The 10,523-nt window shown below is 38.6% G+C and overlaps 1 protein-coding gene across 1 annotated transcript in view; it reads left to right on the forward strand.

The window, feature by feature from the left end:
• Window positions 1–9,742, forward strand: part of LOC102053854 (gamma-aminobutyric acid receptor subunit pi-like) — a 47,282-nt gene extending 37,540 nt beyond the window's left edge. Inside the window, exons 8-10 of the mRNA XM_005435165.4 lie at window positions 2,328–2,480; window positions 3,337–3,530; window positions 9,099–9,742. Of these exons, the coding sequence (XP_005435222.2) occupies window positions 2,328–2,480; window positions 3,337–3,530; window positions 9,099–9,401 (650 nt within the window). The 3' untranslated portion in view covers window positions 9,402–9,742. The remainder of the gene's footprint in view (window positions 1–2,327; window positions 2,481–3,336; window positions 3,531–9,098) is intronic.
• The last annotated feature ends 781 nt before the right edge of the window (window positions 9,743–10,523 follow it).

Below are 10,523 nucleotides of genomic sequence, written 5' to 3' on the forward strand. Positions count from 1 at the left end.
TTTGTACCTCTGCCCTCTAGTAAATTCTATAAAGCTCAAGTAACTCACTTAATCTTCTTTCTCTGTGGGGTGATCTAAGCAGAATACCTCACCTTCTGGTGGATTTAAAGTATATATACTGAAAGTCATTTAGGTTCAGACTCATCTGAACACAGGAATTTGACACTGCGGTAAGTGCTACCGCTATGCCTTTGCTGCAGTTAGCTATCTGCACAGAGATAATTTCAATCATGTTATCAAATTTAAATCACAGCGGTCACACACTGAGGTAACCTCCATCATGAGCCAGAAACCTCAATGAAGAAGCATCTTTTCACTTTTGCCAACAATGAAATATTTGCATTAGACTCGAGCAAGGGGCAAACTTGTCGGTTTTGAAGAGTTAACTTGAGCTGTACTTAACTCCAGTAAAACCAGGACTAGGATTACATGGACTTGTTTCACTTCTGATCTGACTGATGGCACCCAGCCTCAGATGTGCGAGTCAAAGGCATTACTATCTCATATGCAGCTCATGTAATAGGAGTAATAAGCCTGTTTCTTTCTAAAGATGATAACTTTTGGTACTTATGGAATGTAGATGAAAAAAGGACTGTAATATTTCCCTATCTTCATTTTTTCCCATTGCTCGTTTCTTTAGCCTGATAAGTATGCATTGCATATTTTTTCTTGACTACTTCTTCCTTCAGTTTATTTCAAGAGGAGCTCATATGAATTCTATATATAGGCTGCTTCAAAATTTCCATTATAAAAGCTCTTCTGAACTCTTTGGAGAAATGCTGACACTATTATTATCATGTCCATGATGTGTCTTTGGATTCTGGCAAGCAAAAAGCCTTAAGGTTGGAGAAATGCCTTTTCTTTGTTCCCCCAAAAGATGCTCAACTATAAGCTGTTCATCTCTATTTCTCTTTGTTGTTCACATTACTTCAGAAACTTCTGGCATCAGGAAAAATAACACAAAAGAACCCAGGAACGTTTAAAGGGCTTGTCTACACTTGGAAATTGCAGCAAAGTGGCAAAGCGTGACTTTCAAGTTTGAGATGTTGAACTAACTTCCCATGTACATACTTGACTTTAATACTAAGGTGAATGGAGGTAGAGTTGTAGGGCACTAATAAGGAGTGGGTACAGCTGTACGGCTCTGTGTTGGCTATTTCAGAATTTTCCTTCTTAAAGACAAGCTCTAAGACTGAACCAGAGGAACGTCCAAGTGCCTGTGCATATATTGTTGTTGCTAAAGTGCATTCACGATTCTGTAGTTCTGTCCTGACTCACACCATGCAGCACTGGAAACAAACATAGGTCCTGGAGATCATCATTTGTTGGATTAAAATAGATGAAGCCAAAGCTATCTGACCACAGTATATTCAAACATTATTCTCTCACTGATATTCTGGTGTGAATATTGTTAAACAAATATTGTTAAACACTTTAACACTTAATTTTGAATTTGGAACTTCAGAATAAGAAGTCTTTTCTGCACATTAAGCTAGCAAAAAGCAAGCTTTTTCCTTACTGTGATCCATTGGACTAGTATCAGATCCTGCTCTTGTGTTGCTCTAACAGCCAAATCTTGCTCAGTTAGTGAGCTGGATAACAAATTCAGGCTTTGCTGTCAACAAATTCAGTGTTCTGTCCCCTTATGAAAACCAATTCTCTATTTTTGTTCTGGAAATTGCTCACTTAGAAGCAAATAATTTATGTCACAAAGAGTGACACCGCTCAGAACAACACAAGTAATGCACTAATTTATAGAAAAAACAGACAGTGAAGATGCAAAGATATTGCTTATTTTTAAGTGGAATATAAGAGGTAGATCAGCAGTATCAGAGACGATAGCTTTGATCCACATCTTGAGCAATAGTAAATGAAAAAGAAAATAAACCAGATATGTGAGGCAGTTAAAGGTAAGGACCCATGCTAACTTCATGACATTACAATTGTTATGCTAGCTTATATGGTGGCTTATACGTTCTTAAGGATTGGCCACAGCTATTAATAAAATTGCAGATTTCTTTGTCTTGTGTTATATAATGAAACATCAATTTTGCATGTTGATAGATTTATCTTTTCCTTCTCTCTTCCTCAGTGAATTTCCAATTCAAGGTGTCTGTAATGGAACTCTGGATACGGTGACTGGGTGCTATATATTTTGTATTTTTTCTTCAGTTCAATTTAGTCTTCATGAAAGAATTTTTCTTCATTGTGTTAAATCTTTTTCAAGCTTGTTTTTAAGCTTTTGCTGCATTGTAATACAGGTTGATAATTTAAAAACTTCTTATGAATTGCACCTTCACAATATTTTTTCCCTCCTCTTTCCACAGGACGTTACCCAAAACTAGTGTTTCACTTTGAACTCAAGAGGAACATCTTGTATTTCATACTAGAGACATATGTACCATCAATCCTACTTGTTGTGCTCTCCTGGGTATCATTTTGGATAAGCCAGTCATCAGTTCCAGCCAGAATCTGCATAGGTGAGAAGCTGATAAACCAAACCTAGAGCTGGATCATTAAGATGCTTTCTTTATTGCACGTACATGGCATCCATTTCCAGAAGTTGCAAATGCTTCTGAGTTTTACGGAATTACTTTTCTGGTTTGCTATCTACAGTACATCACGCAGTTTCCCCTTAAAGCCTTGCTATTCATTAACTAAGGAAACATCTCGGGGACCTACAGGAGACTTGGAGGCAGGGGAGGCTGTTGAAAGCAAAGGAATAAATGCAGTCATTTTGGAAATAATTTCAATATATTCAAACACATGGCATGCACAGACAGAATTGTGAGGCTTTTGTGAGGTCTAAAGATACATACTAATTAACACATGAATAATAAGAGAATTATAAAAGATTAAATATAATTAATTTCAAATAAAGGATATTCTGAAAGGGAAAGCATGCAAATCAGTTCTGATCAGACTGCAGGTGGGGTGGGAAAACACTCCTACAGAATAGGGAAGAAAGAAAGATTTCACATCAAACCAGGCCAGTGGGCAACTGCAGCGAGCAAAATGATAACTGAATGTTTTAAAGGGAACATTTGCATAATCTTGCAATAATAATGTGTTAAGCATAAACATACATCCTATAACACCAAAATCTCTCTTGTTTTAATTTGCAGTGTTCTCAGCTTTGCAAACATTTTTCATGAGTGTGTTTTTAAGCATTTAATTTCAGAATCACAAGGTCATTTGAAAGTCTGCTTTTCAAGACATGACACATTAAATGCTGTGGCACACTAGGAGTGCACAGAGCCCAGAAAAACTGTCTTGCAGCAAAGGCCCTCATTGCTATCCATGTTTTATCAGAGCTTGTATTTTTGCATTCCACAGGTGTTACCACAGTCCTTACTATGACAACATTGATGATGGGAGCCAGGACTTCACTTCCAAATGCTAATTGTTTTATTAAGGCAATTGATGTGTACCTTGGTATCTGCTTCAGTTTCATCTTTGGAGCACTGTTAGAGTATGCTGTGGCTCATTTCTGCGCTCTGCATCGACTCGGTTCAAAGGAACTTCCAAAGGTATTCTAATTCTTTGATTGTTGTTCTACAAAACAGACTTCAATTATACCTGCTAAAGAGAATGAATTATCTTAGCACTAATGGTAAATGTATTTAAGGAAGTTTCTATTTTAGAGTAAGAGTAAGAATAACCTTGAGAGACAGAAAAAATTATTTGTATGCCTATAACTTTTTGAAAGAGATCAAACAAACTGCATCATACTTCCACAAATTCTTTCTTTTGGCACATGCTTTATGACCATTTATCAATGTGCTAGACATATCACAAAAATATCACAGGCACTTATCTCCTCAGCAATGGCATACTCTTATTTGCAGTTCAAAAATTAGATGGAGCTCAGTCACTTGATCTTATTGCAAAATCACAAAAAAGAAAAGATTTTAATACATTCCGTTTATGAAACCTTCTGCTGCACATACATTGAACATGAGTCAGTTTACTAGCAGATAGCTTCATGGATTAGGTGTATGAGATCCCTATAGCCTTCTGCTTGTACCTTCTCTTTCAGCAGCTGCAGCTGAAGGTCAGGCTGGCATTCACTTTCAATTCTGCATTATTATTATAGCAGCTCTTTCTGCTGCCCTAATGAGCTTATCACAGCTCAGAAATACTGTGAAATATACTTAAAATAAAAAGGGATCAAATCAACATAGGCATTTTTGAGTCTGGTGGTTGTTCTTGCTGAAATAATCAGGACAGGTTCATGAAGAAGTTTTGTCACATCTTCCATCTCCAGTGTTTAGCATGGCTTTCATAAGCAGTGAAAAAGAAATCACAAGGAAGTTGGAAGCTGATTGTCCTCCAGCTTTTAATTATGGAACTGAATCTAATATGCATCATAGAAAAGAAAATATTAAGCAGCTTATGACACTTCTGGATGAATAGAAAGAAGTAAAATGTGGAAAGTGAGAACAACAGGAAAAAAAAAAAAAAGCAGGAAGAAGTCTGGTTGTGTGCTGTAGGCATAAATGGCTAGAGTAAGAAAGATTGTTACCTATTTAAGCCAAATTAGAACAGAGCATCATAAATGCCTAAGCAAAGCTCCTTGCTAGGCTCAATAAATGATACTGAGTTCAAGCAGAGAACCTTAAAAACAGTGAAGATCAGCCAAGATGTATTTTTTTTCATGCTTAGATAGTTCAACAGCTAATATAGACTTTTGGCTGTTTGGATGAGAGACAGGTTCTGTTCAGCTCAGGACTGTCATTAGATCTAGGTGTGTGGAGACGGACTAAAAACCAGACCCAAACTTGAGCCAGTCAGTGGGTTTTAAAAGGTGATGTCTAACAGGAGAATGTCTGCAAACGGGCAAACACTCATTTCGAATGAGAATTTGAGTGGAAAGCCTGAAAGTAATTTTTCTTGGCAAGGAAGCATCAGTGACAATTCCCTCTGAGCATATCCATCTTGTGAGGTAAGTGGTTGTCATTTTGCTCATAGAGCAGGAAAAAAAGAAAAAAAGCTTTTTGGAAGTTTGGGTAAGAAAGTAAAGTGTTTCAGTGCTTGGATGATTAAGCATCTCTGGATGTGAAAGGCACTTAGGACTGCCCTTGCTGTCACCTACCTGGGTCAGATTCCCTTTCATCTGGAGCACATGTACTAGTGCTTGCAGATGGGGCAGACATGGGAACTTGTAAACTTGAAAGATGTGCATGGAAGTGAGTGGAGGTACAGCCCTAAACTGAGGAAGGAAGAAAGACCAGATACAGTTTCATGATGGACTTAGTGGCTGAAAAGATTGCTCTGTCACTTCAGGCATGTTTCGTGCCTTCTGCTGTGCATCAGGAGTAAGCAAGCCAGTCCAGCTCACTTCTTGCCCCCACAAACACAGGCATATAAGGGAAGGGGCCATTGGTTGGACCTAGATCAAGTCAAGACTCCGTAGAATATGGAAAATGCCTATCATGTCCTTTTCCTACCGTAGTCAAGGACAAGCACCGCTTAGTAGCAGAGTGCCATGGAGAGCACACCTGACTTGTATTTCTCATTTCTCACTATAAAAATAAACACATCACAAGGACAGAAGTACCAGCCAAAATCTCGTGTCACTGTCTAGCAGGTACTTAACAATTACTGTGAGTATCGTCACCATAAATGTGGTGTTCTCATTATCGTATTCTGCTGTGGACACAGGTTAATTGGAAATCTCACTTCCCAGTTTGTTATTCCCATATGTGAGCTGATACAAAATTTGCACTCAGAATTATGTAAATGAATGTAGGAAGTGAAATGAAAATGTAACCCTCTGCCTTGTATAGTAATTAGTTGTACTGGTTTTCTTTCTGGTTTGCTGTTTAAAGCAGTTGTGCACTGGCGCATCAGGTCCCTTTGAAGCCCTTGGGATCTCTAGTTTAAGATATAAACTGGTGAAAGAGCTCATCATATCCACACTCTTGCACTTTTAAGCCTCACAACATGTGAACCAGAACCCACAGAGACAGCCTCCAAGCTAATGGCAAAATCAGAGGAATCACTGGCTGTGAGGAAGGTCAGGCAAAATGTGCCATTCACATCAACTGCATAACACACCGCCTAAATGGAGAGGGTGCTTCTCCATAATCCTTCTCTTTTATACAAAGGTGTGAATTGTGTCCTTTGATAAAACAGAGAACTCCTCCTTGGACTTCACCTAAACATCTCCCTTTTGGTCAGAAGAAAAACTCAAAACCTGGAAATAAGGTTGCAAAGGCAGCGTTCAGCCTGCGCAACATTTCTGTGCAAGCATCGTGAAGGCTTTATGAACACCGCATAAGCTCCAGGTGTGTGACACTAGGCTGAAATATTTTTAATTCTAAGCATCTTTATTATTCAATAGAAGTGACAATTTTCCTCAATTCTGTTGGCTGTTAGGTGTCAGCAAACACTTCAGTTAGTATAAGCAGCAGCCACTGCAGCAGGTGCCATATACAGTACTTTTCAGGTGATGTACCTTTCCTGAATGCTACCAATTTGGCACCCAAACAGAGCCCTTCTTAGTGTCAGCTGCCATTTTCTCACTGGACAGCTCAAATCCTGCGAAAATTTAGCATGACATTTGAAGTCAGAGCCACGGTTGAACACTTGCAATGCAATTTTTTTTTTTTTAATATAAATCAGCCCAGTCTTTCATCACATTGAGTTCTCCATAGCAAGCTGGAAAAGTCCCTTGATAGTCCCAGTTTATAAGTTTTTTTTATAAACTAGCGGTTGTGGTTCTCTTCTAGACTAGCTTTCTCCATTTCAAGCAATGTGATACAGCACTTTCGCTGTAAAATCATCTCTTTTCTACAAGACCCCCGCTTTGTAACACCGCAGGCAGGCTCAAGTACATATGAACTGTGCATGGTATTTTCTGCTTAAGTAACAACTGCCTTTTGGGGAGTAGAAAGGAGTTAAGAACAGCCTAATAAAGCATCAGCCTTCTGCAAATTCTTCACATGCAGTAGTGTGAAAAGAAAAATGGCACATATGCCATGTCCTTTCATGCTCTGCAGTAAAACTAATTCAGTAGCCAGCCCTACCTGAGAGACATACAGACTCCTATCCTACACTGAGTAATGCCCCAAATCCTGCCATTTGTATAGATGTTGTTTTGCTCTTCCTTCCCCTTCTAAAAGATGAGAGCAGGGGAAAAAAATGTCGGGATTCTTCTGACAGGTTTCTTTAACTTTTGAAGCGCTGAGTGCATGCGTTAGGCTGTCGCTTGGATGCCTTGTTTCAAGTGCCGGGCGCTGCTGACAAAGGCCCTTCTGCCATCGCCAGTGCTTCCCTCAGCTGCCCAAATATTTTCCAGCAGAAGAGCTAGGAATCTGTAACAGAGTTAGGCCCCGAGTAAAACTCCAGGTTTGAGGTTTAGCGCTGCCCTGGGGATTGTTTAAGGTTCAGACTGGAACTTTATGGATTGATCCTCTTAATGCTTTATAGGCAGATTTTTGTCCTGGCCTTTGTTTTCAAAATTCTCATGTGGCTGTGGGAGGCTCGGTGGAGGATAAGCAAAGTTTTGTAGTCAGTGTATTTTTTGAACTACTTGTTGAGCTACGTTTATCTCTCAAATAAAATATACTGGATTTTTTGGCAACCGAAAAGTGAAAAGTAGTAATAATCCCTTTTTCTAGCTCCATCTGTTCTGCTTCACTGCTTCACAGCAGTCTGAGGACATTGTCCAGACTCCATTTTAATTTTCAAGGACATTACTAATTTTAGATGAAGAAAGGCTCAGGAACTGTGCCATCTACAAGTACCCTGGGCAGAAGAGCAATTCTGCACTGGCATGAAGATCATTCAGGTGGCTTAATGAACTTTTTTGACTTTAATAGCTGGGGTAGTTCTAAATGAGCTTTTTATGTGGCTACCCAAAGGGCTGAACAGCTTAACTTTTCTAAAGTTTGTCCTTGTCTAATCTGTTTCTTCTCATGATGCAAATGGAAAAAGCAAATTGGTCAGAGGAAAGAGATTCTGCATTCTACATTTCACAAATATATTTTTAGCCTTTTCTTGCTTGTATGATTTGCAAGGTAATAAAATCATCAGGAGAAAATTAAAATTATGGGAATACCTCCCTGAATTAAAATGACCCTTCCTCCAGCTATAGAAACTTAGGTTTAATTTAGGTACAAAGTTGGAGCCAGTCTTTGTAGCTTGGATCTGCTGGTATCTCTGCTATATCCCAAACCAAATACCCCAGAACTTTCTTGAAAGTTTGTGCTTAGAGCTGAAGCTGCAGCTGATGTCTAATCCTGTGTCCTCTGAGTCAGTAGCAGAAAACCCGCTGACTTCAAAGGGTGAAGATTTCATACATGAACTTCATGGCTCTGAGCCATTTCTAATCAAAGAAACAAAACCCACCAGAAGGCTTATACAACATTCTCTAAAGAGCTGTCTTGATGCAGTAAAGCACATAAAAATGCGCTTAACCTTATTATAACTTTGAACTTAAAGCATGGGTTTCAGGACTTGAAAGAAAGTAGTATGAGCTATTTAGTATTGAATTAGTTGTGGTGCTTGTCCCTCTTCATGATCCTCTTCTTTAGGGGGCTTTGGTGTGGTTTGTTGTTGTTGTTTGGGTTTGTTTAAGTAACTTGATTTTGATCACCAAGCACCAGGAATAGAGCAGCCAACTGCATAGAAGGAAGGTGTCTTGTATTCTGGGGTGCTTGATTTGGGATGCAACCAGCTTGACTAGCTGCTCTGGCAGCTTCCCCACCTCCATCTCCAGATTTGGGCTTTGTTTTACCTGCTTTCTAGACACTGACCTTTGCCAGTATTTTCCCTGAGCAGAAGTAAGCTTATAGTTGTGTGTTTCATGGATTTGCTGCTGTCTTAAGTAAAGCTTAGTGGGCCATATTTGAACAAATCCAGCTTTGCTCGACAGTCCTACAAAAGCTTTTGCAGTAAGATATTGTTTTTTTCCTGTAAATGGAGGCTTTGAAGGCTGAAAGGAGCTGTCTGGTGCATGCAGGTGCTCACCCTTGAAATCAAGGAGTGAGCTACAGGAGGAGTTGTAAGAAAAATCCTATTATTTGCTGCAGCTCTAAAGTAAACGGGCAATGAGACACGTGCTTAAGTGCTGCTGGTTTGTTTCCTATCAGGATGAGGATGAAGAGGCTGAAGAAGAGAGCAATGGAGTCCTGGCAGCTGTTGCTAATAGTTGCAGTGCCCCTGACAATATGAGCAAGATCAATTCAAACAAAACCAGTATCGACAGAAAAAGGGAGACAAGTAAACACAATGGGTGTAGTTCACCAATGTCAGTAATGAAAAGACTTTTCTGTATCTTTGATTGCTTCCATGTTAAAAATCCTTACCACATAGACAACTATGCCAGATTTTCGTTCCCATTGTCATTCATGATAATTAATGTATTTTATTGGGTATATTATTTGTATTTCTAAATGTGTAAAATTGGTTTAAAGTTTAGAAAGTGGATACGGGAGGGGAAGATGCAGAAGAATGAAGAAGTTACATTTGGATAAAGGGATATGAAAGGACGTGCTATCTTTGCAGGCATTTCTACAAAGTTTCTTATCAACTCACTTTTCCACTGTTAAAATGACTGTCATCCAAAACTCTTTCCTATTTGCATGCATATCCCATATTAAACTATTTATCAAAGGCCAGTAAGTCCTTTTTTAATATTTTAATGATAACTTTGTAAAATAAGAGGTATATTACACTTGTTTTTGAACTGCATTGAATACATTTAAAATTAAACCACTGATGTGTTGTTTTCCTGCTATGCTTTCAGTATTCAGTTCCTTATAGCTTTGTCAATAATGTGTAAATTTTCCACATTGTATAATTGCAGATTGAAGTGTTTTTGCTTCACAGCAAGAAATAGCTTTGAAGGTATAGGCTACCAACACAAACCAAACAATATATTCCTTTTTGTAAGGTCACAAATATGTATGGAGACTCTTCCCTGCATCTTTAGACGGAACTCCTGTGGGCATCAATGGCTGCTCTGAGTAAGTGAATGGCAGAATATAGAAATGGACTGGAGCCAAAAGGTTTAGGATCCAGAGAGATGTTTTTCCCGAGTGAGGACATACTTAAGTGTTGGCCAGTCCTTAATGGAGTATGGCCATTTATACTCTGTATTCTGCTCAGTCACCACTGCCTGCGTGACTATTATACAGAGGAAAAGTTTGCTATGCTTAATTTTCAGTTTAGCAAATTCATCTTGAGTCACTGACTATTAAGAATTTCACATAAAGGTGAAAAAGCTTCCTGAACTGAAAAGAAAACCCTGGATATGCAATACCTCTTGAAAAAAGGGAAAGTTTTACATAGATGAAATTATGATCCACATGAAAGAACAGTTACACTTGATGAAAAACCGTAATAGTCTTTCTGAGCAGTTACTTTACTGACAAATATTACAAAAGTTATTGATACAGCAACCTGTTTCTTATACTGGAATCTGGAAGTTTAGAAGCACTTATTATTAATTTTTCCTGACCATAATATATGTGTGGGTCACATATATATATCTGTGTAAATGTGTATATGTGCTT

Source organism: Falco cherrug, chromosome 9, assembly GCF_023634085.1.
Source record: "Falco cherrug isolate bFalChe1 chromosome 9, bFalChe1.pri, whole genome shotgun sequence".
NCBI classification, from domain to species: Eukaryota; Metazoa; Chordata; class Aves; order Falconiformes; family Falconidae; genus Falco; species Falco cherrug.